The 27559-nt window shown below is 40.1% G+C and overlaps 1 protein-coding gene across 9 annotated transcripts in view; it reads left to right on the top strand.

Annotated features, from left to right (window-relative positions):
* Positions 1-27559, top strand: part of LTBP1 (latent transforming growth factor beta binding protein 1) — a 210017-nt gene that overhangs the window by 158676 nt on the left and 23782 nt on the right. For all 9 annotated transcript variants that reach the window (XM_075089238.1, XM_075089236.1, XM_075089237.1 and 6 more), the window contains 5 exons: positions 3116-3238; positions 6854-6979; positions 16544-16669; positions 18847-18990; positions 26203-26385. In XM_075089238.1, the coding sequence (XP_074945339.1) occupies positions 3116-3238; positions 6854-6979; positions 16544-16669; positions 18847-18990; positions 26203-26385 (702 nt within the window). The remainder of the gene's footprint in view (positions 1-3115; positions 3239-6853; positions 6980-16543; positions 16670-18846; positions 18991-26202; positions 26386-27559) is intronic.

The following is a 27559-nucleotide window of genomic DNA, read 5'->3' as shown; positions in this document are numbered from 1 at the left end:
GACAAAACCTGTGGGTATAGGACAGCACAGTTGTGTGAAAGAAGAGTGGTTCAAATTCTGTCCGGTTTCTGAAAGACTCAGGGACAGTCATTTGTCACATCAGAGGATACCCAAAAATGTATCAGGCTGTAAAGCTGATGTGATTGGCAAATCACTTGCAAGAAACGTGCTTGTTTGTTTAATAAAGATTTCTTCTACTTGAGAAGTTTTCTTAAAAATGTAGCAGCTCAAGAAGCAGTTTGCTGGTTTAATTATTATACACTTGGGCAAACTTCTAGAGATATTGCAGAATTTGGCAGAATTATGCTGTGCTCATTTTCAGCTGTGCTTTTTGAAACTCTGGCAGAAGTTCTTGTCTGGGAGCCTTTGCACAGTATTTCACTTACTTAAGAATAAAGGTAATTTGCAAATAATCGTTCTCTACATTGATGTATACATGTAGTATACATGCTCTGTATGCATTCTTGCATAGAACCCTTCAGAAAATGAGAAAGCTGGACTGAGGCCTTCGTACTTTCAGTACTGTCTGAGAGCAATAATCCATGTGTCCATTAACATTGTAAATGTCTGTATACCCTGTTATCCAAGGCTGAAGAATCTTTTCCTTCTGCAGCACCTGCAGAGACTTGCTATTATATGCTTGGAAATTAGTAGCCTTGAAGTATGTGATGATGCACAGGTGGGCTTGTATGCACAACCTTCCACTTGAAGATAGGAAGAGAGGTTACTTCCTGGTAGTCAGAAGTCTTTAAGATGCATGACCATATGCATGTTTATTTTCTTTCTGCCTTACCCTCTCATTCAGCACCTCCTGTTCTTGAGATGAAGTGACATTGAGACTTTCTGCTCTGTGTTCCTCTGAATATGAGGGAACGCAAAGTGTGAGCGCACCTGAGGGTAAAAAGTATTGGCCTTGACTCAACTGACAGGAAGTATGAATTTGCACCAGCTGGACTTATGTGTAGACTGTACATCTCAAAGAACTCAATTTACTGGAAAAGAAGCGTAGGAGGCTCCAGTATTCTGCTGGGAGCCTTCATAGGTTTTGCTAGCCAAAATGCTCTAGGCATGCACCTGTAAACAATGGTAAAAAGCACTGAACATCTCAAGCATGAGTTACTGTCTGCTTTTTCTGGAGATCCTTGTGCAGCGACCATAGGACCAATTAAGAGTTGCATCAGAGAAAAGGAGATCTGCGTCCTATACAGAAAATAATGCATTTTGACTGCATTTGGCAGAAGACACCTTCTTGTTGTGCAACTTGGCATTAACTCAGCACAGGGGAATTGTTAATTTTTTTTCTTGTGCTCCTAGTCAAAATTAATTGCCATTTCAAATAAACCACAATTTATTTCAGAGTTGAAAATTGTTATAAAACGTGGTTATCGAAAGGTGTCAACTTCGTCAGCATTAAGTGCCATTTTATCTACAACAGCATTCATTTATGCAAGAAAGCTATCCATATTTCTTATTTTTATCAAATAGATTAAATCCCAAGGATAGCCACACTCTGATATAGTGTGGGCTGTGCAGAGATAACTGTAGAAATTAGGTCGTATCCTCTTTTTTAATTATAATTGTTATTTCTTCCTGCAACACAGGAAAAAGTTACAATTCCAATCAGCTAAAATCCATGCTTAAGAAGTCAGAACAATCAAAGGCAGTGGAAAATTCCTTTGATAACTGTTTTTCAAAGGAAACTATCTGCATTATCAGAGCAATAGACACAGTAAGTTATGAGGTAGGGCAATGTGGAGGCAAGGGAAAGTTGCTTATGAGATACTTCTTTTACTTCACAGAATCACAGAATGGTAGGGGTTGGAAGGGACCTCTGGAGATCACCTTGTCCAGCCCCCCTGCTTGAGTAGGTACATCTAGCGCAGGGGGCACAGGAATGCGTCCAGGAGGGTTTTGAATGTCTCCAGGGAAGGAAAGTCCACAACCTCCCTGGGCAGCCTGTTCCAGTGAACACTTGACTCTCTTATTTTATGTTTTCTTTTAAAAGTAGAGGCACAGTCATGAAATACATGGTGATCTTTAGCTGTAGTGAAACAAAACTATAATATCACTGGAATGTAGGCACTCGCTGAGTTAGTCCTGTACCCAGAGCAGCTGTGCTCTGTTTCCTCTGGGGAAGAAAAGACCTTGGGTGGAGACAGTACCCATGTCCTGTTCCTGAAATATTTGATTACTTTGTACCTAGTTTGTATCCTGAAACTTGCCCTGCTGTCTGTCACTCAGCACGTTTGTCCCATGGATGTCAGGACACTAGGGCAGGGTCTATAGGCCTGAGGCTTCGTGCTGGGAATCTGATGTATAGGCAGCTGGGAGGTAGACCCTGCATGCCCTGACTCTGGCACTGGATTTATGCCTTGGGTGCAGCACTGTGCAAAAGCAGCTATTCAGTTTCATGACCAAGCTGCTGAGCTGGTGAAATGCCTGTATTGCATCACGTGAACTGCCTCTGAAAAAGTAACCGTTAGCACAGCAGTACTCAGTGTGGTCCCTGTCCTGCCAAGCTTCCTGTCCGCGTGGTTGTTTTGTGAGGAGTCTCTACAGACACGTCTTGTCTTGTGACACACCAGCTATGCTTGGGCTTGCCCATACTCAGGGGACGTCTGGATTGGGTCGCTTCCGGCTCAGGGATCTCTGTGTAGTGGTCTAAACATGTCCAGAGATGCATATTGCAAACTACACATTTGCATGAGTAGGCATTTATTGCGTCTGCCTCTTCTTAAATGTACAGCTGCTTGGATTTTCTTGTTAACTGTAGTACTGTAACACCCCAGTCACCGTTAAAGTAGGGGAGAGATTGGTGTAAAGGTCTGTTATGATACCTTTCATTAGAGATGGAGACAGCACCCATTAGATGTGTGTGCTAAGAATAAATTACACAAATGCAAATTTTAAAGCGCTCTAGAAATACAAGATGTTTGATGATAAGATGAAAGAAACTAAAAGGACATTCTGAAGTGTAGTAAACCTGATTTATACGCGCACAGAGTTGTTAAATGATGTTGTAGCTTTAAGGTGCTACACTTGCAGCAAAGTGTCACTATTAAAAGTTTCATCAGTTCTTACATCATCTAATAATTCAGTTATATTTTTATTTCAGATGTTGATGAATGTCTTCAAGACAGTGATATTTGCCTTGGAGGAAGCTGCATGAATACAGACGGGTCTTACAAGTGCACTTGTCCGGATGGTTTCCAGCAGATAGCGAATAGGGGATGTCAAGGTATGAAATAGCTATAAAAAAAAAAAACCTAGATCATTATTATAAATGTGCAATTTCATAAGCGTAACTTGTGATAGTCACAGATTGTGCTAAGGAAGAGAAACTCATTTTACTTAGCATTTATAGTACTTTCTTACTCTTCTCATTTTATATTACTCTCTCTAAATATATGCTGAGAAATTATTTCAAGAGGCTGAAATCTCAGCCTTCATCACTCAAAAGAGGGTCTACGTTAGAATTAAGAGATACAGTGCTGCATTTTCCCAAATCCTGGGAACATTTATTTTGACAGAACCTTCTTTTTGTTACATTGATTCATACAAACATAGAACAATATAGTTAGTGTCAAGTCACATTAGATAAACCTCTCTCACCTCTGAAACACTTGCAGTGCTTTGTGGAGGATGGGCGGGGAGGAAGAGAATGTGTTATCTGAGGCTGAGTCAGCATTGCCAAACCAGAAAAATACTTCCTGGCTTTTAGTTCGGAACTATCCCAACTCCAAGTTGGCACAACACCCAGGCATGCCTCAACTCCCTTGTGCCATCTGTTTTTATGAGATGAGAACCATGGTATTAGAGCTGGAGAGTGATAGCGTGTTCGTCCTCTGAATGACTAGAGAACCAGGAGACTGGACTTTGCCTTGGCTGCTGTCTTACGCACAGTTTAGACTTGAGCTGAGAGACTGCGTTCCAGCTGACCTATGTTGAAGATCTTGTGCAACCAACAGCAAATTCCCTGTAGAAGTTCTGAGTATTTCATGTGACAGCTTTCCAACTCAGAAAACATTGCGTTCAACATAGGGGAGTGCTGTATTAGACCTTGCTTTGGCAGATAAAAGAGACTTGATCACAAGCTATAAATCAGTGCCAGCTTTGATACAGCTCTGTTCTCTTCACTCCGCTATGTAAAGTAGTAGTATAGAGGCTTCATGTTTTAAATGGGTAGATATGACAAAACTGAAAGCACTTATGAGCCAACTAAAGGACAGACAGTATAGACACTATTTTTAACAGAAAAATGTGAATGAAAATTGGAAATCACTTCAGGTAAGAGTGCCACACTTGAGAAGGAAGACTATCAACAATGAAAAATAACAACTTGCTGTAGAGGGGATTGAAACTGCTTGAGGAATAGCCAGATCAATATCAGAACAAATGGAAAAAAGGAGGAGCTGATACAATGAATACTGATAAGTTAGAACAGCAGAGAACTGGACACAGCAAAAGAACATGAAGGGAGATCTTTGGCTAGCAGAATTAAGTATGGTTAAACTTTTTTTACTGTGACTACTTGTTGTTAAGCTGTTACAGGATGCAATAGCAGAATTTTTGTCATAGACGGAAATCTCCAGTATATTTTCTTGTCCTGTATTTTGTAGTGGACAAAACTAGCCATACTTATATCATAAATGACGTCGTCTTTACATTTCAACAGTACCTTCAAAATATTTTAAGCAGCAGATAAACTGAGACATTTTTAAATGAATGAAAGCTAGTTCTATCAGAGTTCTGTAATAGTAAATAAAACCATAAAATTTTTGAGAGAATTCACCTGGAGAGATGAGGGACATGGTAAAAGATCCAGATAATAGGCCACTAGTGCAGACTGATCCCGATCACTCTGGGCATGAGTGCAACCAATATGCGTTACAGTATATCCAGTTACATATTCAAGAAGGAATCTCAGTCATGCTTGTATAATAATAGACTTCCTTCTGGAGCACAGTCACTGAGTAGGATTTAGGGGTCAGAGACAGTCCCCTGAATATGAGCTTCCAGTGCAACCCTGTGGCCAGTAGGACTAATTCACTCCCCGGAAGATTGAAAAAGCAGAATACCTAGCAGGAGTAAGCAAGGTTTGTTTACCTCTATTTTGCAATGATACAACTGCTATTGGCACATTGTTCTATGCTGACATTCTGGTGCCCACAATTCAAAATGGACACTGATTAGCTGAGGAGACTTCAGAGGTGGACCCAAAAAAGCCAGTGGCCTGGAGGAAAAAGGGTTGAATGCTTTTAAAATGCTTATTTTGTTAAAAAAAAAAAAAAAAGGGTGAGTTAATTATTGCCTTTATTAACTTCAGATGAAACTGCAATTGAAAGTAGAGAGCTATTGAATTAAACTGGCAAATTTATCACAGAAAGCAGTGTCTGCAAGTTGAATCTGGCTTAGACTAGAAATTAGTAACATGCATTTTGGTGAGGAGCAAAGTTGAAAAGAGTCCAAAATGTTAGAAAGTGTGCAGTTTGCTCTTTCAGATGAATTATACTCGTATTTCCCTAAGATTGTTAGTTTTGTTTTCCTGTCTCTTAATACATCATTCTACCTTGTGTAATCAGCTGGTTTTGTTTCCAGTATTTTTCTGGTAGTTTTGAGAAATTGACAGCTTAGTCTTGAGAACAGTGTGTGTCCCGAGAAGGTACTGTACTGTCCTTGTCATTACTCATCTCCCACCTTACCTGACTTTCAGAGAGCTTCAGGAGGTATGTCATTGTCTGCATAGGCTATGAATTCAGAGAAGACTTGACACGTGTAGTAGATGATGTGTGAAGCCCAGCGCGCTGACCTTTCCCTGTGAACCTCATGCAGATACTACCCTTCCCCAAACTGCCTCTGTTCTCATGACTTCTGGCCGCTGGCTTAGAATGCTTATACGCAGGATAGAATTGGCCTGTATCTAAAAAAATCTATAATGGGTGTCAAGTGTCTTGAATTAATGGTATTGAAATAATAATTTCTCTAATCTATTAAAGCTATTGTCTACTTCAATGGGTTTTGTATGGCTGTAACAATGGCCAGAATCTAAGCATTTAAAGACATGGTTAAGAATAAGAAATTCTACTATCTGTGATGATGGATTAGTTTTGTTTCTAAATTTGTGTTTGATCTCAGCATGGTATTGAAAACTTATTAAAAGGTTTCTGTAAAGCAAACCACAAAATTCAATTACCATGTGAATGGTAATTCATGTAAAAGGGGTACCTTCTTAATGAATTAATCCAGTCCTTAAGTTCTGATGGTAGGTTTTGTTGGTAAGGTGAGACATTAATTAGAAAGAAATGCTTGTTTTTCAGATTCAAAAGTGAGTTTGAAAGGCAGTGTTTGAAAAATGCTTTCCAAGTCTAAAAAAAAGCAACAATGACAAACTGTCATATTGCAACCTTTTGGGACCATTCGGCTTTAAATTATATAAAATCATTACTGGGAAGGATGCATCTCCAGATGTGCTGGTAACACATGGAGCCAGATGCACAAGTTGACCGGCATGCAGCAATCGAGCAACAGTGAGATGGAGCCATCTGAGAATTCCCCTAACACAGAAGAAATATTGGCTAGTATGGGGCTTATACTGGTATCTCACAAATCACTCTCATCTCATCCCCGTCACAGAGAGTGATATATGAGAGTATGATGCAGCAGAACATGCTGATGCCTATACAGAGTTTAAGAATGATCCCAGAAGATTTGGTTGCTCTGGAAAATGAGCCACATTTCCATTGCTATTTACATAGCTGGTGGAAATAAAAGCTACTTCTAAGACTAGTTGAACTTAGGCTTAATATTAAGGGTATAATGATTTGCAAAGCTGTTAATGTCTCTGTGTTCTCAGATATCAATGAATGTGAAAGATCTGACCTCTGCTTGCCTCATGGGGAGTGTCTAAACACGGATGGTTCGTACCAGTGCATATGTGAGCGGGGCTTTTCTGTCTCTGCAGGTGGCCGAACATGTGAAGGTGAGACAAGTCACAATAGCACATTCCCATCGATTTGCTGTTATTAGTTGGGTGAGAAAAGTAGTCAGTTTGGGCCAAATCCCCAAACTCACCATTAACTCTGCAGCCTGCCGCCTAAGAGCCCTTTGTTCTTTTTCTTGTAAATGCATGGTGTGCTATGTTGCTCTTTGAATCATAACAGGAAATGTACAAAATGGGCAACGTAATGAAGTTAATGTTTGTTAGAAGCTGTGGTTTACTTTCCTTGACTTTTTAATAATTTTACTATCTTAACATTGGATTGTATTTTTTGGAACAAAAGAAATTAGTGAAAAAGAAGAAATACTAACTGAACTGTGGCAAATGATTGCAAAGGAGGAAATGATATTCTTATGTTAAGATACATGAAACCAGTGGATATCTGTAATAATATGAAATCTACTCATAGATGGGAAGTTATTTCTATCTTGTAGCACAGGCGGAAGGAATGAATATATAGAAAATGCATGTAAAGTGGGTTCGGAACTTAAGCTTCTGATAAATTTCAAGTGCTGTAAATTTTTAGGATTATTTAGTTTAAATATTCTTAAGTGTATTAGCAGCAAGCCTGAGCTGCCTGGATTGTTCTTGTTGCTGTGTGTGAGACAACAGAACCTTGCTTGACAAGGCTATTTTTTTTTTCTTATTTTTTTAAAAAATGTAGATGAAGCATCCATACAACAGAAGTAACTAGTGAGAAATAGTAGTAAATGTTGTCTATGATAGAACCTTAGACATTTTGAAAAGGCAGAAATGAAGTGAATAGCAGTAATTATATCTTTAGAGTACTAAAGCCAGCTTACTCTTTGTAAGTGTATGCAGGTATGCTTATACACGTATTTTTCATATAAGGTTTTAAAAGCTGCTCCAGCAATACCACTGGTGAGAAACACTAATCAGGAGCCTAGAATTTAGGTGTCACTCAGGTTTTTATTGTGGTATAGCATGAGAATATACCCTGTTGCTAATGGAACACACACACTACCAGGAAAGCTAGTGATGCTGCTCTTCTGCACTGAATTTAAAAAAGGAGACTTGTGCTCAACGATACCAAGAAGATATCACAGAATCACAGGTTGGAAGGGACCTCAGGGATCATCTAGTCCAACCTTTCTAGGAAGAGCAGCCTAGATAAGATGGCCCAGCACCCTGTCCAGACAACTCTTGAAAGTGTCCAATGTGGCCGAGTCAACCACTTCCCTGGGGAGATTATTCCAGTGGTTGACTGTCCTCACTGTGAAAAATTTCCCTCTGGTGCCCAATCAGAATCTCCCCAAGAGCATCTTGTGTCCATTCCCCCTTGTCGTCTCCATGTGACTCCATGTAAAAAGGAAGTCTCCATCTTCTTTGTAGCTACCCCTTAAGTACTGGTACGTGGTGATGAGATCCCCTCTGAGCCTCCTTTTCTCAAGGCTGAACAAACCCAGCTCTCCCAACCTATCCTCATATGGCAGGCTTCCCAGTCCTTTGATCATCTTGGTGGCCCTTCTCTGGACCCCTTCCAGCCTGGCCACATCATTTTTGTACAGCGGGGACCAGAACTGTACCCAGTACTCCTGGTGTGGCCTGACAAGCACTGAGTAGAGTGGGATAATGACTTCTTTCTCTCTGCTGGTGATGCCCTTTTTGATGCAACCCAGCATCCTGTTGGCCTTCTTGGCCGCAGCAGCCACTGTTCGCTCATGTTGAGCTTCCTGTCCACCAGGACCCCCAGGTCCCTTTCCACAGAGCTGCTCTCCAGCCAGGTGGATCCCAGTCTGTGCTGCATTCCTGGATTATGTTTTCCGAGGTGCATGACCTTACACTTGTCCTTGTTTATACTTCATAAGGTTCTTGTTGGCCCACTCTTCCAGCCTATCCAGATCTTCCTGCAGAGCAGCTCTCCCTTCTGGAGTGTCTACTTCCCCACTCGACTTGGTGTCATCAGTGAACTTCATCAGGCTACACTCAATCCCATTATCCAGATCACTTATAAAGATGTTGAATAACATTGGGCCCAATATCGATCCCTGGGGGACCCCACTAGTGACAGGTTGCCAGTTTGAGAAAGAGCTGTTTACCACCACCCTCTGGGTGCGGCCTGTCAGCCAGTTCCCCACCCGCTGCACAGGCCACTTGTCTAGGCCATAACGCATTAATTTCTCCAGGAGGAGACTGTGGGGGACCGTATCAAAGGCCTTGGAGAAGTCCAGGTAGACAATGTCCACCACCTGCCCCATGTCAACCAGGCAAGTCACTTTGTCATAGAAGGCCACCAGGTTTGTCAAGCACGATCTGCCCTTAATGAAGCCGTGTTGGCTTTTCCCAATCACGTGCTTCATTTGACTTGTGATGGCCCCCAGGAGGATTCGTTCCATAACTTTCCCAGGGACTGAAGTAAGGCTGATGGGCCTATAGTTACCCAGATCCTCCCTCGAGCCCTTCTTGTAGATAGGGGTAACATTTGCCTTCCTCCAGTCCTCTGGGACATCCCCCGTTCTCCATGATTTCTCGAAGATTATGGAAGGCAGCCTAGCAATGATGTCAGCAAGCTCAACACCCTCAGGTGGATGTCGTCAGGGCCCATTGATTTGTGGGGGTCAAGCTCCTGTAGTAGTTCATGTACTAACTCTTCCTTCACCGATGGTGGGTCGGTGTTTGGTTCAATTGGCAATTTTGTTCCCAAAGCCTGGGACCCTACAGTGCTGGTAAAGACCAAGGTGAAGAAGGTGTTGAGGACCTGTGCCTTTTCGGCATCATTTGTGATTGATTATCCTTTTCCATTTAACAATGGTCCTATGTTTTCCTTCTTTTTCTGCTTGTGGTTGACATGTCTGAAGAACCCTTTCTTGTTATTTTTTATGTCTACGGCCATAGTGGCTTTGCGTAGTCAGCAATACTACAGAAAACAAAAGCTCCCCTAACTGGAGGAAGAATGGCTGTTTTTTATGGATGAGAGGACTGTTCAAGACAAGAAGCCTTGTGGGAAACATAATAATTCAGTAAGGGAAAAAATGGTGTGGTAGCAGTTCGGCAGGATGCATGCAGAGGAAAAGCACTGGGTGGATGATAGCTCAGTGTTAAAACCTACGGGTGGCGGATCTCAAGCATCCAAGAAGCGAGCGAGCTGTTCTCTATCCCAGATTATAGGCCAGTAAATCTGTACATGATTGATTTTCATGGGCCGGCTCTTCTCATAGTGCACTTAGGGATAGTGAAAAGGTTCTTCAGCAGAGGAGGTATATCAAAAACTTCTGTCTGATGGTTGCATTTACTCCCCCTACTTTTACCAGAGGAAAAAGAGCATTACAGCATTATTATTTGAGCTGGGATATAACCTGCTATATAGTTAGTAATAGGATTACTAATGAAATGAAACACTCTATTGGCAAGAATACTGTTACGCTGATGTAAGGAATAAGTGCTGTATATTTAAATACAGCATGACATCAAACACACTATTTGTGCTTTAGTTATTATTGATAACTTTAAAAATCTTGCAGTATTTTTGGTGCCTTTTCCTCTCTAAACATTTAGTTTACTTTGCAATCATGGCATAAGTTGAAAGAAACATTCTCTTACTGCCAAAACAAAGGCCTGGTCAAGTAGGCTAGAGAGAGCAAATCTGAATAACTCCAGTGACTGATGGACAAGGCAGTATTTTGTGATTTCAACTAATGGGGATAATTCCAAAGCATGTTCGTAGACTCTTGTGGCAGCATGTATACATTTTGCCCAGTGTTTAGGAAGGATATGGTTAAATATCTTTGATTTCTCTGCAAGAAAAGTAGTAGCAGGTGTTTTGCCTCACTGTTGAGCATAGCTAAAAAAGAAAAAAAAGTGGTCACAGAAGAATGCAGCCTGCTTTTAGTCGAAACCAAACACTTTATTCCAAACCAAAGTTAGAAGAACACTTATTAACCTTGTGAAATCAAACTCTCAGAAATAAAAAAGGAACTGGCTAGAAACAGAACTGGGGGGTGGGGGGGATGGAGTTGGTGGCTTCTAATTTTAGGGGACGTACCAGGAACAATGAGCCCCTCTGTCTGGATCTCTGGCAGTTAATAAAGTAACACAGCTCCCAGGGAAGGGCTACCATCACATATGATGAAGTAGTACAAAGCTAATCTCCATTAGAACAAAAAAGCCAAACTTGTACTAAATAGAAAATGATGAATTCAGAAGATCTTATTTCCAGCACTGTGAGTAGTTTTGGAACTTTTTAATGAAGAATAAAACAACAAGTACAAAACCAGTTGACCATGCTTCACAAGTAATTGGTGGAGTGTATGGAATACAGATCAGACTTTATATTCAGCACTTGGAAAAGTATTTTAATAACTTGGCGAAGCAAGGGTACTTCTAGTCTTCCGAAGTAGCAGCACTCCTTTTCTACCACGATTAGTTTCTCCATTCTGTCATTTTAATAAAAACAACTCTAGAGTTGAAAAAATCATTTAAGGGGAGCACTGATGGTGTCAGCTTCACGCAAAAAAGCAAGACAAAACAAAAGCGTCGGAAACAAAAGGAACATGTGACATTCCAGGTACTGAGAAAGGATGTGGCTTCCAGCCGCAGGAGCTACTGTTCTTTACACTAGGTGCCTCTGTGAATTTACTTCTAGTTAAGTGAGTGAGAATAACTGTTTATACCATCAGAGAAAGAACCTGAGGAAATTTTGCTGGATTCAGACGCCTCTCTGTACCTGGGGAGCAGATTTTCCATATCTCCAGACTGTTTTTGTACGAGTTTGACTCATTTTTTTGAAAAGTCAGGAACAACAACAACATATGACATTTAAGAACCCCATGTGGTTCAGTTCTGGTATGGAGTTTTTATGGCCATTGGCCAAAGTAAACTGAACAGCTGTGGAGAATGTATCTTCTTCCAAGGTATAGACAAGCTTCTGTTGTAGTGGTGACATTCCACTGACGCCTGGCCCTAGGCTCAGCAATTTGGCTGCACCAGGCTCTCTGAACAGGAGGCTCTCTGAGTGCTCCCTAGCTCCCCATCGAGCTCTCTGGGGTTCCTGTAAAGGCAGTGTTTTACCCAGTTGGCTGCTAGTCAGCTGTGTTGGCAAAAACTCAAGTTAGCGGTTCTCTGACGCTTGAGTCAGTACCATGCCCCAAGCGCCTCTTCTGTCTCTGCATCCAGTCCCAGATGTCTCTCAGTGGCTCCATCACTTTTCCCTCTCTCTGTTCCAAGCCCTGAGCTTCACTGCCAGCCTCAATAGGCACATCCCACCAGAGCTCTCCAACCTCTCCATCTTCCTTTCCCCTCGCTTACTGTCTTGTATCCTGTTCTCCTCTCCTTGTCCATTGGAAAAGTCACCCGTCTGAGCCTTTTGAATGCTTCCATGGAGTATCCACAGGTCATTGTGTGATCAAAGAATAATTTACAAATTGTACACAAAGACACTGCATTGTCCATCATTTTAGATGACTGCATACCTATGAAGTCTTAAAATTAGGGAGACAAAGAGCAGAACTGTGAACAGTGCATAACCGTTACTTTTGCCACCAAAGACATTTTAAGGGAGTAGATGTTTGCTGTAACTGCACATCACAGCCATCATTCTGCCCATGTAGGGAAGACAAGGCAGCTTTAGGAAAAGGGTATGGTAAATCTAGGACTCCTTTTGGGGCAGAATATTATCTATTCCATGGAGTAAATTTTATGCAGTAGACAACTTCACAGCTTCACCAAATCTCTGGTTAAATACTGAGGTAAGAAAGCTCAGGCTTCTGCCAAACATAGATTCAGGTATGCATCTCCAGAGTGTGCCTCTATGAGCTACCTCTTGTTTCACAATAAGTAATCACAAACTTCACCAGCCTTCTCGCATTTGCTGATAGAGATGTTTAAGAGCATCAATTACTTCTTATCTGGCTAGAGAACTAAGAACACAAAGGGGAAAACAAGAATCTCTCTCTTACCCACATCATCGCAACGTTTGAATGACCATCCAGCATTATTGCCTCTAGGTGGCCAAAGTCTTTATTCGAATATTCATTTTTCTAGTTTTCTCATGACTGATTTTTATGTATGGGTGTTATGGGCAGCCCTGCAAGTCTGTTTCCCTAAGCACTGTACAGAACCGTCCTAGGAAACAGTTCCTCTTCCAGACACTTTGCCATGTAAGTAGATTTCAGTGAGACTTGAATGTCATGCCTGAGGTTAAGTATGCCTTCATCTTGTTCAAGTTGGCAGAAAACAGGAACATGGTATTGAGCTGAACAGGAGTGTGCTTGAACGCACACGTGTTTTGCCTTTCTTTAGATCCTGGCGAAGTTAGATCAAAGGAGTTTTGATTAAAGCAGGCAGCACCGAGCCATGGATTCCAAAACAGGTCGTAATTACAGAGAACTGCTTTAGTCACTATATAGACATAGGATATATTAGTTTCATATTTAGTTTTTCCCCTCGCTTTGTCTCCTATAGCAAGAGAATCACCATTTACAAGCCTCATGCTTTACAGGGTGATTAAAGAAACAAGTGCCCTTTCCGGCTGTAAAACAGGAGTCCTTTGAGTGAGCTGTCTAGACAAGGAAAAATATGTGGTGCTTGGACCTTCTCTGTAATTTCCCATACACTGAAAGATCCAGTCATGTTCAGACTGTGTGCTCTTTAAAAACAAAACTGTCTTCTGTGGCTGTATTATATACTAAATTAGGACACTTGCTACAATCACAAATTTTGTTTCTGCAGCTTTTCTGTCAGTGACCTTAGTTCACCTTTAGAGAAACAGCTGCGTGATCCATTCCCCTATCTGTTTCCTTTAACGTTTAGCTATTAAGTAAGAGAAATACTGTCATTTAGGTAATTCCAAAATCCCCAGCTGTAGCGTCTTCTGTGTAGGCTTTTAACAGAATAACTGTCCCGTGGCTCAGGAACTTTTGTTATTAAACTACAGTTGGCCACTGAAAATATAAACGCTGTGTTATTGTCTGTTGTCTTAAATTCCTGGCTCTCAATCTACCATTGTTCACTCATTTTGAATTCCCTTTCTTAACAGGATTCTCTGAATAAGAGTATTCAGATTTTTTGACCAGATATGTGAATCTCTGATAATCATATGAGAATAAAAATTAAAATAAGATATGTCATGCAGGTATAATGCACAACAGCAAGAGGGAGGGACCAGAAAAACACAACCGTAAAGAATTTGTATCTTCTTTCTCCCAGTAACTCCATATGCAACTTTTTATACTTCTGTCACTATGGTGACTGGAAAAGCAAAGGGTATCAAAGGTAATATCTGACCTTTCACTGTTGACAGTGCCTTTAATACAGATATATATTGCTTACTCTTATTGCTGAACTAATTCTACTAGGGATAGTTTGTGGTAGATTTCAATAAGCCCAGTATGCAGAAGTCATCCAAATTTTCATACTCAGTTCCTCAAGAAGAAACATAAGAGCTATGGTATTCTTTGCCAAATACAAATAACCCTTTCTAAAATAAATTCCTTCAATATCTTTCCTTTGTTTAATAAATCAAGGTGTAAAGAGTAATAAAGCCTTTATTGACGCAACCAACAAACCAAATAAATTATTCTGCCAGTTCCATCTGTAAGTGCTTTTTTTTTTTACAATTGTCAATTACACTCATATCTCCTAGATTTCAGTGTATGTAGTACATACAGTTTTTGCAAGAATCTTGTGGCTTAGCTGAAGATTGTTAACCAGTGAATCAGTTTGGTAGGAGAAGAGGTGAGTTTTCCATCACTTAAACATCCTAAAGTGAAATTAGATGCCTTTCTTAAAAAAAAAAAGTTAGAATTCCACAATTTACTCACAAAATTTGCCAAAGACCGTTTTTTCATCTATTTAAGAGGTCAGGCTACGTGATGTGGATAGTCTCTTCTGGCCTTAAAAATCTATATGCCGTTGTAAACCTGTTCAAACCCCGAGCACAGCAAATAGGAAAAGCTGGTTTTCAAGACCCCAAAAAAGCTCCTCCCTGAGGCAGACAGAGGCACGTGTGGATGAATTTGAGCCCTTGGGGAGTGAGAGGGGCCGCACGACAGGTAACTTATTAGGGAATGTGTGAATGGTAACGATGTGCTGCCCAAATTTGGGTAGCTCAGGGAGCTGGGACCACATGGTTCAAAGACCAGGAATTCCCATTCAGCTGAGCATAAGACACAATTGAAAAGTAAAAATGTCCATGCTCAGTGAGCACTGTCATGAGGAGACTGAGGTGTACCTTTGCTGACTTCTCTAGGCCTTTGTTTGACACAGCTGTGAACAGCTGGAGGAGCAGGCAGGACTGTTTGAGCAGCCTGTTTGAGCACTGAGCAGCCCTGCTGCTTACCTGTGCAAAGCAGCCCTCTCTCTGTGGCAATGCAGGATTCAGTCCCACCAGCCCTTTAGCTCAGCGAGTGCCATAAGGCTTTCACTGGAGGTTAGAATCATGGTAGGCCCCATCACATGAAGGTCTACTCTAATGTGCAGAATTAACGATAGTAGCTAGTACCCAGATAAAACAAAAGCAAATCACTTCACCATTTAAAATGTAACTTCCCCTGAGGCACAGTGCAGAAGGTAATTCCGAGTGAACAGCAACCTTATGTAATGGTTTCTAGGTATAGCAGTAATTTCTCTGCTTCAAACTGCAGAGGAATTTAGAAGGCAGGAGGTACTCATCCTAGTATACTGGCAGGTTCCCTGTTGTATTTAATGTTCTTCCTCCTGAAAAACACACCATGACATCTTTAACTGCCACAGATGGTCAGGGCCTTGGGTTTAGGTCTTACTTTGAGTGAAGATAAAAATAATACATTTCTAGCACTCGTAATACATGTACAAAAATAAACCACATTCTGCCACAAGTAGCTCTCCTCCATTATAGGCGGATGGGCAGCTGAGTCAGAGACTTACTCATGCAAGTGACCATTATTTGTACAGCCAGCAAACCATAGATGAGAACTACAAATGAAAGGGCCAGTATAGAAACCATGCGGGCATTGTCATTACTTCCCCTACCTAAGGAAGATTATTCTTACATGTAAACTTACAGGATTAAAGCCAAAAGCTCAGTCCACAGGTATTTACCACTTACAGATACACCACAGAATTCTCTTCTGTCCTGAGAGCCAGAACGAGATCTGTGCAACATTTCTGCCCAATGGATGCAACCATATCCTTGAACACTTCTTGCAGGCACAGGGGGTTCAGTTTCACACATGTTGTTGACTGTATAATGCTACACTGGCAGAATCTGTTAGCCAGTTGGAGAGATGGTCATATTTAAACTATGCCTTACTCTGTGGTACGTAGCACCATGCCATGATTGGCAGGTTTAGTGAAACAGATGGACAGTTGACCAAAACCATTGTCTGACATATTTCCTCTGAAGTTAACGCTGAAACAAGTTCCTAAATTGCTCATGTGTTTACATTAAATTTTTGTGTCTTGTCCTTTGTGTTTTCCTTCACAATGTATAGAGGGACATCGCTGCATCTGTTTGCAGAAATGGCCCCTCTTTTGTTTTTCTGCACTCTTCATGGATGTCTGCCTTTGATTGTCACACAGCCTGTCTGATGTGAAAATTCTTCCTTGCAGATGTTGATGAATGTGCGAACGGCACAATATGTGGCAGTCACGGGTTCTGTGAAAACATGGATGGCTCCTACCGCTGCCTCTGTTACCAAGGGTATCAGGACCCACAGGATGGGCAAGGGTGTACGGGTGAGTTCTTAGGTTCAAGTAATTATTCCTGCAAGGTTCTACTGAGCAAAAAGTGGTGTATGAGCAAAATGCATTTCTTCATGAGAGCATATTGGGTTTCCACCATTTTTTGTTAAAGTTGTACCACTGACTAGTAAAATAAGGTTGAGCTGTGCTCTACTTACTGAACTTTGTGCCAGATGGAAACTTAACTGTATATCCATTTAATGAGAACCAGTTATTAGGATTGAATGGAAACCAACGGCAAATAAGCTGAACTATTCATTTTATCTTTTTTTTAAAAAAAAACAACTATGAAAACCCCTTATTTCTGCACATCAGCACCATTCACAAATATAAATCATAATAGACTGAATTGAATACTTTAGCCTATTTAAATGCAACATCTGTTTAGTGTCTTAGCTGGATAACCAGAACTCTGTACTACCCCCTACAGGAAATAACGCCTGGCATGTGGTACAGCCAGTCTGAATTAGATGGCACGCCTCCCTAGGCACATCATATTTGAACAGGTTTTAACATTGGCTTCCAGTTCCAGGAAAGACACCCCCCTATCACCATGAAAAGATGTGAGATTTTTGTAGATGTGTAAATACCGCACATTTCTCCTGTGAGTAATAGGTTTCCAGATCTGTTGTTAATAGCGATGGTTGGACCTGAGATCCAGCTGAGGCAGCACAGGTTTCTAATATAAAATTAATATCAGATCAAGGAAAGGTATTCATTAAGCAATTTCTTCAAGCCAAACTGAGGATGAAACACATTTACCAGGAACAGACACCTAAACGGAATACCGAACAGAGAGGAGGAGTTAGAAGTTTTACAGAAGTGTTTCTATGTGTTTTCTAATATATTGAATAGTTTTACTACAAAATTCTTTATACCATTTGGCACTTAGTTTGCAACATACCAATGTATATTTTTGCATACAGTGACTTTTCACAGATGAAAATAAATGAAGCAAAAGAGAGAGAAGGAAAAAAAAAGGAAAACAAACTTTGAAACTAAATTTGAGTTGCCAGCTAAGTGACTGCACTATAAAATAATGTCTTTTTTTTTCTTGTCTATGTTATATAATACAAAATATTGTTATAAATTTTGATGCCAGTTATCTACCAAAGCAATTTTAGAATAAGGTAAGTCTCTTTAGTTCCCGGCCAGGCAATGTTTCCCAAAGTAACTTGGTCATTATGACAGGAATCCAGCAAAAAGATGGAGAAAAATCTAAGTACATTTTAGAAGTGCTGAGCAAACCATAAGTTAAAATTTATATAAAAATACACAAAAATCAACATTCAGTCATATGATTAGATTTTATTCTTGCTGGATAAAAGGTAAAAAGGATTTTCACATTCTGCCATTAGTAGACAAAGTGGATTTTCAAGTGTAAACTTTAGCAGCTGAAAAGAGAGTGAAGTGATCCTGACAGTATTTGGTAACCCTTGTTTAAACAGCAGACAGCTCTTCCATCAATCAGAAAAGCATTTTGGAGTAGACTAGTTCATAGGCATATGGAATCCAAGTTAAAAATATGTGGGGTTTTTGGGGGAGATGAAATTTGCAGTGTTTGGTGGGGCCTCCCTGGGTGACCTGGGCATAACCCTTGTGGGTTCCAGAGCAGCCTGAGAGGCCGTACATACGAGAGGCACGTGGTGGCGGTGGGGCTGGGGAATTCACTGTTCGGTGGATGTTCATGAGGAAAACGAGATTTCGAGGAGAAAAGGGAATTCTCTTTTCATAATGCAGTCTGAATTGCACAAAAACCTACTCAGTTTGCTCCTTGAATTCAGTGGAAATTTGATAAAGAACATTAAGAAAAGAAATTAAATTAGTCTGAATCTTAAATCTGAAGAAAAGGGTACAAAGAAAAGCAAGTATTTAAAAATAAGAAAGAAAGAAAAAAAAAACCTGAAAAAATGAAAGCCAGTGTTCTGGTCTACAAGCAGCATCTAACCTGCACCAATAGTCTATAAACTGTTCTGAGGCTTTCAGGGGCCTTTATTTAAAAGCACTGACTACTTGTTTATGAATCCACTTAGGTATTAGTGAGTTTTTAATCCCTCCCCAGAGATCACATCTGTAACCTGGCAGACAGTATTGGCACAGATACAACAGATAAAAGAGCAAACTGTCAATAATGGGTCTGAATTGATTTATGTTTTGGATTTTTTCCCCAGATGTGAATGAATGTGAAATGCTGAGTGGAGTATGTGGTGAAGCCCTCTGTGAAAATGTCGATGGTTCTTTCCTGTGCCTGTGCTCTGATGAAAACCAGGAGTATGATCCGATGACCGGACAGTGTCGCTTCCGTACCTCACCAGGTAAAACGCCAGAGGATTTTTGCATGCTTGGCATGATTTCCACTGCATATGTAACCAATGGAAAGGTAGAGCTGGTTTAAATGCTGGCGTTGCTTTAACTACAAGGGAATATGTTGTCAGTGAATCATTAGCAGTGAAAATATAGCAGGAACACCTTCTAAATTTTATACGTCAATAGACTTGGCAGTAATAATGGACAGTTACAGCAGTTAAGGGTAAACAATCTCGTTTGCTCTATTGTAAAAATGAAACATGATACGGAATCAAGTCTGTGGCCTGAGTGGTTTTATTTTTTGTTCAAATTTTTCCAAGCATCCACCAGTATCCTTGGACAATGTTTAAGGGAGCATATGATTAAAAACAAAATTTATATATAGCAGTATCCTTCTAGCATTATCTAGTACTAACATAAGTGCTCAGAAAAGGTAGTTGGGAAAGCAAAAAAACCAAAACACTAAATTATTGTCAGTATCTCTGAGTGCCTTTTTGAGTGCCCTTGCCTGTGTCACACCATCTTTTGTCCTGTTTCCCCTTGTAGTCCATTGTACTGGATTTATGAGCTTTTGTTATCAGGTGCTTTGGGTGTTTAAAATACTACTGAATATACGCTTGTTAAAAATTAGTTTAGAACTCTTAAAGTTGCCTCCATGTTTCTACACTGATCCAGTTCGGAGAAAGGGACAAACCCACAAGAAGGAGCAACGGAGTAAAAGAAACAAAGGGATTTACTTGCACAGCTTTTTTTCCCTTCCAGAATGCAAATCTTGGCATTTTTATGGTTTTGTTCTTACACTGTAGGCTGATCTTGCTTCTGGAAAGCTTTAAAATAACTGGCTGTAGTGCCAAGATGCAGACTTTACAGCTTTACAAGGCTTTGGCTATTTTCTCCTACCATGCATGGCCTTTCAGACTTGTAAACAAGGTTGAAGTATCTGTGACCTAATTGCAACAAGTATTTAGGTTGCTGAATGTACCACTCAGCAGCACTCAAGAAGTTGCCTGTGAAATATCATTAACAGCTGATTGACAAACTGAAACCTTTGCAAACTCCTGTGAGAAAGATTCAGGCTTAGAGGAGCTTGTTTTATGAAGGAGGAATGAAAAAAATCAAGATGGCTGAGGCAGCAGAGCAATGCCCAGTGGTGCTGCCTCCATTCCTCTTTGCAAGGGAAGATACTGGAGTACCTTCCCACCATGAAGCACATTAGCTTAAATACCCACTGATGATAACTGAATTAGCAGCATTTAAAATTCTTCTATGAATTTATGGAAGAAGAGTGTTTAAATTATATTATTAAGATTTGCAGGAGGTGCGAATTCCATCTTGGTTTTGGTACTGTGAGGAGGTAGTACTTGAGAGAATTCAGCCACTTGCTGAAACAAAACCAAAGCTAAAGAAATTAGCAGAGGACCTGAGCCCGTATAAAAAGAAGTCAGTCCAAGCAGCATTCAAGGACATACCCAAATGTTACTGTGGGGAGGGAGGGGATGAAAACACAGTGTGGCTGAGTGTACTGTCAACAGATGAATACTCTACTGTCAGTACTAACTCCATTTTGTTGTCACCAGTGTACATGGCTTTACTGTGATCAGTTTGGAAAGAAGCTATTCTTCCTTCCCCTCCAGGCTTCATTGGGCCCAAACAAAACAGGTGCTTCACCTTTGTCTCTTCTCTGATAAGGTCATCGAGGAGGAAGATCTTGCATAGGAGACCAGAAGACATGCAGATTAGGACTCAGAGAGATGTCCTTTACACCATTATGCTCTTGAACTAGAATAAGGAAAGGTGGCGGCTCTAGGAACAGAGACCTTAATACTTATTCTCCTACTTTTCTTCCAAAGTAAAAGGAGGAAAGTACTGTTGTTAGTTCTTCTTAGAGAAGATTCTTGCTTTCCTGTACATCAGCAGCCTTGCTGTTTTTTTTTTTTCTTTTATCAGTTGGCTTCTGTTTCTCAAGACCTCAGAGACTGACCAGTCAAGTGGTGACACTGCCCCATGTACCTCTAGATTTGCCATTTCAGGATCTGACAATACACACTTCATGCTTCTACATCTGCTTACTTTGCTTGTCCCTCTGTTGTTCTGGGAACCAATGGGTGGCCCTTGCACAGCTGTCAGCTGAAAAGAGAACAAAACCAGTCTTTTCCTCCCCATTTGTAAGTGGCATAAGCCCCATGTGCTCCCTGCAGGATGAGCAAATAACAGTTATGTTGGTTTGCCAAACAATGAGTACTTCAGCCTCCCCCGAGACCAGTTGCAGTATGATCATATAGGAATAGCATGCTATCTCCCTGCAAAGAGCAATGGAATAGCCACACATCCTCTGGCTTTAACAGCTACACACTCAAGTCAGGTGTGGTGAGAGCTTTGAGAGCTGCTATGGTGCATGTGGACATCATCTGTCTGCATTACCTTGCATCATGCCTACTTTCAGAAAGGAAGAATTTAACCTGCATTATCCTGTTGCAGATATCTGTAGTTAAGTGTGGTTTACTCAGCTTTTGCTTATTTCTCATGTTGTATTTTTGTGGATGAAGAAATGTTCATGCACCTCTTATCAAGTGGAAATAGATGAAGATCGTTCAAATGATACTTTAATTTGGGAACTTTTTTGCAAGTGGTTAAAGGCTGTTAGCTTTGTGGAATGGGGTGTGTTCACACTTTTCCTTACTTGCCATTAGGGCTCTCAAGACTGCTTTCTATTCAGATTTCACTTGGTGGAAATTCATCTGTTGTTAGCTGTGTTCTGAAACAATCCTCTCAGTGTATGTATCAGCATTGCTAGCCCGTATTGTCACATTCCAGTAACAAACCAAAAGAAAGTAATTGTGCAAGGTTTGATTGTCCTATTCCCCCCTCTCTATCCTGCTGCTCACAAAATGTAGCACATGCTTCAGAAGCAAGAAAAGATAAAGGAGGAAAGAACTTTCTTTTTTTATTAGATGAAACTTTGCTGTTATATGCCTTTGTACCTAAGAGTGAAAAATAACGCCTGGTTTGGGTTAAAGTCTTCTCATTTATTCTTTTAGCAAGATATACTCAAGCCATTTATGATTACTTTCTAGCAAGTACCAAGCTGAATGCAGTCTGAGTAATAATCTGTATTAACATAGTTTTAATTGTTTCTACATAGGAAAAAATGCATGTTCCAGTATGCATCTAGATTACTAATATATAACAGTATGTTACTAATATATCTCATATCACTGAATTGAGAAGCTATAAAGGATAGTATATATTTGAGGATTAGAGTAGGTGTGATATAAAATGAGAATTGCAAACAAAGGCATGTGTGTAAACATAAGCATATCAGCAGGAATCTGGCTGACACATACAAAGGTCAGTAAGATCACAAGTTTGGGTCACAGCTCAGCCAGTACAAAGAATTCCAGTGAGAGAACTCTGCTGAGGTACCGGGGCCTGCTTAGATGCCTACAGCCATTTTAGACGTTGCTTTCTGCTGGTTACACGAAATGTGACCAGTTATTTATGCCAAGATATTTAGCAGTATTTACTAGGATTTGTAAGTAAAAATCACAGTTTTGGTCTCCAAACACAAGTCCCTCCTAGACTGATTTGTATTTAAAAAAATCAATCCCCCGGCATCTAACTAACCACCAGCACAAAAAATCTGAGGCTGACAAGTAACATTTTGTAAATCTGATCCAAAAGCTTCCTCAAGGCTAGAAATTTTTGGTGCCCGAGTACAAATTCTAAATTTCCTAAACTTCAAGGGCTTTCTAAATGTTAAGACTTTAAAGGAAACTCTTAATATTTATAATTTTTTAATGGCAATATGTGCATGGTTTTCTAAGGTAATTAACGATCTGAATTTCAGTCGTCTATGAACACAGTCTTAGATATCATTTTAAAACATGCATCACTTGCACTAATCCCTGAATTCTACATATGCATGTACATGCATATACACGGCACGCACGTTAGGTGTTATGGCTTGCCACATGTGGAGCCAGCTGACAAAACTAAACAAGTACACCCTGATGCTAGGCACACACCCATCTATTTGTACTGTCTTTTTGAAAATCAGGGTCTCAAAGTGTGTGTTAGTCAAGCATTTGCTCAGAGTCGCTGGAGTCTTTGCTGAAGTTTTCAGAAGTCATGAACTTGTAATGATGATTTTTCACTTCAACAACCACCTTACTAGTTCCACCTGTGAATAAGAGGTGTTGGTACACAGTTGCAGTATTTAAGATCCCATCAGTTCTCTATGTTTTGGTTTTTTTCAGGCCACTACTTAGGCAAATATTAAGTGTATGCTGAAGTCTAAGCATATGCTAATATCCTGATTATCCACTGAATCATATATTACTAATGCACATTTTTGCATAAAACACATCCTGAAGCATATTGTTGGATCAAGGTTATGCAAAGGTATATAAATCTATTTCTATTAAATACTTCAGAGTTCTGTCTAGCAGCAAGTCTACAGAACCTCTCTGTAGGCTGTTAATAGAACAGTCATATCGACAACCTGATAAAATTGTGTTCTCTTACCAGCACACCTTAGGTAGAGAGATATTTTACATTTTGTAACAACAAAAAAAAACCCTGAAACAACAATGATACAAAAAAATAAGTATCCATTTCCATCATATTTTGTCAACATGCCTAGTGAAACCACTTTCAAAAACAACCTGTTTACTGAATGGTTAATAACGTATGAGGGAGAAATTATAAGCTTGTAGACACAGACTGTTCTTGGTTTAAAAAAAAAAAAAAAAAAGATTTGTGTCTCATTTGCTTTCCAAACATTCATGACGCCTGCTTGACTAACCCTCAGTCACAGCTGTGTAAACAACAGACTTTTAAGCTGCTGAACAGATAATGGGAGGAGAAACCAACACATAATACGTAAAATGGGAATAAACAATGACATGATGACATTGTCTCCCCTTCCTCCCAGGGCAGCTTCTGGTGTTCTTTCTCTGGTAAATGGCGTGAAAACTGCCATGCTTTTTCTCCTGTTGAAGATTTGGCTTTGATTCAGTTAGACAGATGGCAAATGGCCAAGGAAAATGTATAATTTGTGGCTAAAGTGCTGCTCTCTCGCCTTTGAATAACAGATTTAGTTCAGCTGCGTTTCTGTGACACATGATAGTCTTCACGCAGTTCCTATTGGATAGCAGCTGATACCACAAAACCATCACACTTTATGAAATTCAGCATGTTATGGAAAATTGTAATTATCTGATGAGGGGAGACTAACAAAGATGAAATAATCACTCAGCTGGGTGTTTCCTTTAATGTACAATGTAGTTATATTGGCAAAGCGGCAAAGGAAAGTTTGCCTTGTAGGTGGCATCATTGTACTAAATTTGAATAGAGGTGTCTGCCAGCCCCTCAACCTCCCAAAACAGAAACAGACACCTTTCTGAGGAAAACAGAAATAAATCCAATTGTCTCTGGATTTAGAAGCTGAAAGAACTATGACACACGTTCGTGCTATTGAAGTGCAATAACAGGCAATCCATACGGGCATTTTTAAACCTGCTTTTCTCAAATGAAATCTAATATTCGCAGGTTCAGTTAAAACTGCCTTGGTGGAATTTGGGTGGGCAGGGTCAACAGGCTTGAGGCGACAAGAGCAGGAGTTTGTGTAATTCCTTCAACATTTGTTGGACAATCACTACCTTCAAGCTCCCACCTCACAGCCATTATTTTTTAAGTGGATGGGATTAGAAGAAAATCCATCCTATAACTGGCATAAAGAGGCTGCGCTTGACCTCCACGAGACAACCAGAGGCAGACAGATGAGGTGGTCAAGTGACCTTGTCTCTCCCAGGTATGCCAATACTTGTAAGTGGGCCAGCCTTAAGCTCTTTAATGAAAAGAACTGCAAGGCAAACAAAGGTGGTTTATACACCACAGCTCTTTGGGTCTTGCTCATCTTCTAGCATTTTGAAATGCACTGTCTCTTAGGTATCAAATAAGGTTTTGATTCCCATCTAGATACATGCGTTACTTGAGAAACGTCTCATGCTTGCCATATTGTGCAAGAGCCTGAGTAGGAATTAATGAAATCTCAAAAATGGAAAATCAGCCAACGTGCAGTAACTTTTAGCAGCTTTTTGTGAACTAAACATTTGTTAAGTGCTAAGCATTAAGAATTTCCCAAGATAAAAAGGAAATAAACTAGTCATCTCAAGAGTTATCTATCTTTTTATCTAAAGATTTATCTTTTTATCTATCTTAATTATCTAAAGTTTGGGTTTTAATTAGTAAATGTGAGCATTTGTTTTAGAACTCGGTTACCTTATGGATGGCCTATGAAAAGTTTCCCCTATTGATCAAGTGTGAGTAACAGTTTTATGTGCCAGTTCCCACTTTTGAGCTCTTGATGAGAATTTTTGTGGAAGCGTACGGTTAGATAGACAGAGTTCTGCAAATGTAGAAGCTTTAACAAGCTGTTTCTTTTCAAACTCACTTCTTGGTGTACTGTAGGAATGCCTTGCTTTAGAAAGGTCTTTGACTATTAATAGGGTTTCCTATTGGATCTGTGGGAGAGACTATCTTGCCCCAGTCCTTATAAATCTTGTGAGAAGATCCACTCAACTGCTAAAGGCGGAAAATCTGACTTCTTGGCTGGGTGCCTATTTTCAAGTAAAGCACAGAATTAGTTATATTCATTGTAATCCTCTGCTTACTGTTGAGTCAGTTAGTTACTTTTGCAAAAAGCATGAAGGGCCTCGTTTTCAAGTGTGGAACATAATTTTTTCCCAGTCCAATTAAAAGGGGAAATGTTCAATTTTTTGAAAATCAGATCTTTTCAGTTTGTACCTTACCTCCTTTATCTGCAAAATTAGGTTGTGGTGTTTGCTTGCCTCTGCGAAGAGCTTCAAGCTCCATATGTGAAAAGCACTACGTCAGTAGTTGGGCATGATAGTTAGGTAGTTCAGCCTGAGAGCAGGTAGTTCATGCATTGCTGAAAAATGAAAGAAGTGCAAGTGTGAAGAATCCCTTTGAGGCCAAGGTGGAGAACAGGTCTGAAAAAGTCAAAGGAAGGTCATAAACTTCCATCATTCTTCCTAAGAACAAAAAAGATAAACCAAAATTTGTACTTAACCATTTTCTTTCCTGCCTGACAATGCTGCTCTTCACTGTGGTGAAACTGAGGCTGCTTTGATTCTCCTGTAAAACTGATTCACTTCACATGTCATCTTACGTGGTTTATGTTTTCTTTTTGCCTTTAGAATTACCGATAGAGGCTGATCAACATGAAGATGGAAAGAAGGAGTGCTACTACAACCTGAATGATGCTAATTTCTGTGACAATGTGCTTACATCCAATGTCACCAAACAAGAATGCTGCTGTACCTTGGGCGCTGGCTGGGGCGATAACTGTGAAATCTTCCCGTGCCCTGTCTTTGGAACTGGTAAGAGGAAGCCTTCCATCCCTTTGTAAACTTTTGAATTATTGTCTTTATGTTAACAGTAATCTGCTTTGCCTTCAGAGAAGGCTTGCCCATGAAATCCCATATTCTGTAGCATTTAGTCATGACTTATCCATGGGCGACTTCCATGGAGGAAAAGTTAATAGGAATAATTCATACCTGGTGTAAATCCATTGGCTTCACTGCAGTTACCCTAGGGATAAAAACAGCCTGTTACCGAACAGCATTATCTCCAACTGAATTTAAACGAAGATGGATTATCACAGAAGCTTCTTCCAAATGCTATGGTAACATGTTAGATTTTTCCCACAAGCTGGAAAACAAAGGTAAGGAGTGTTTCTGAGTCTGCAGCTATCTTTGTGATGTTTCCACAGCACTACAAATTACTGATGTATATTATGACATTAGTTTTACATTTTGCTGCTTACTGAACAATTCAGTTAATCATGTCTGCAGACCATTGTTTAACCTCTAAATATTAAATTAGAAAAACATAGCCATACGATATTTGTCACAAATATTGAAACAGTACTTCTCACATAAACAGTGGTGGTTGAAATTCAGAATCCAGCTGGGGGAAAAAAAAAAAAAAATCACGTAAGAGAGAACCTGTATAAACTTTTTGAGATTAAACACTGAAGATTACTTTTCACACAAATGTATTACCGTGTTTAATTCCTGTTTTAACTATGCTTTAGAATCAGTGAAATTGAAATGAAAAGCATTACAAACAGAGCCTCTCTGCTTGGATAGGTTTATTTGATTCTGTATAGTCTCCAAGACACTTTAAATAATTTCCCTCTGTAATCCATACCCTGTTCTCCTGTTGCAGTCAATTAGTGTTTTTCCTGTATAAGGACTGAAGAATGTGGACAGGGGTTTGTATCTCAGTTGGGGTATGTCTAGATTGCAGCTTGCCATATAGCTCAGAGGGGCCCACGCTAGCTTTAATTAAGACAATTTGGCTATTGGTATTGTTATAACTGCAGTGCACCATGAAACCCAGTAAGGACTACATTTTCTTGCCAAGGAGCAAGAGCAATTAGTTTGCACAGAGCTCTGTGATGCTCTGGGTGCCCTAGCTAGGTTTTTCAAAGCTAGCTCTGCAGACTGAGAGCAGGGGAAAGTGTGGCTGTAGCATTAGCATCCCCCATGC

This window comes from Phalacrocorax aristotelis, chromosome 3, assembly GCF_949628215.1.
Source record: "Phalacrocorax aristotelis chromosome 3, bGulAri2.1, whole genome shotgun sequence".
In the NCBI taxonomy this organism is placed as follows: Eukaryota; Metazoa; Chordata; class Aves; order Suliformes; family Phalacrocoracidae; genus Phalacrocorax; species Phalacrocorax aristotelis.
Note: the sequence above shows the minus strand (reverse complement) of the source record. Positions and strands in the feature narration are given on the sequence as shown.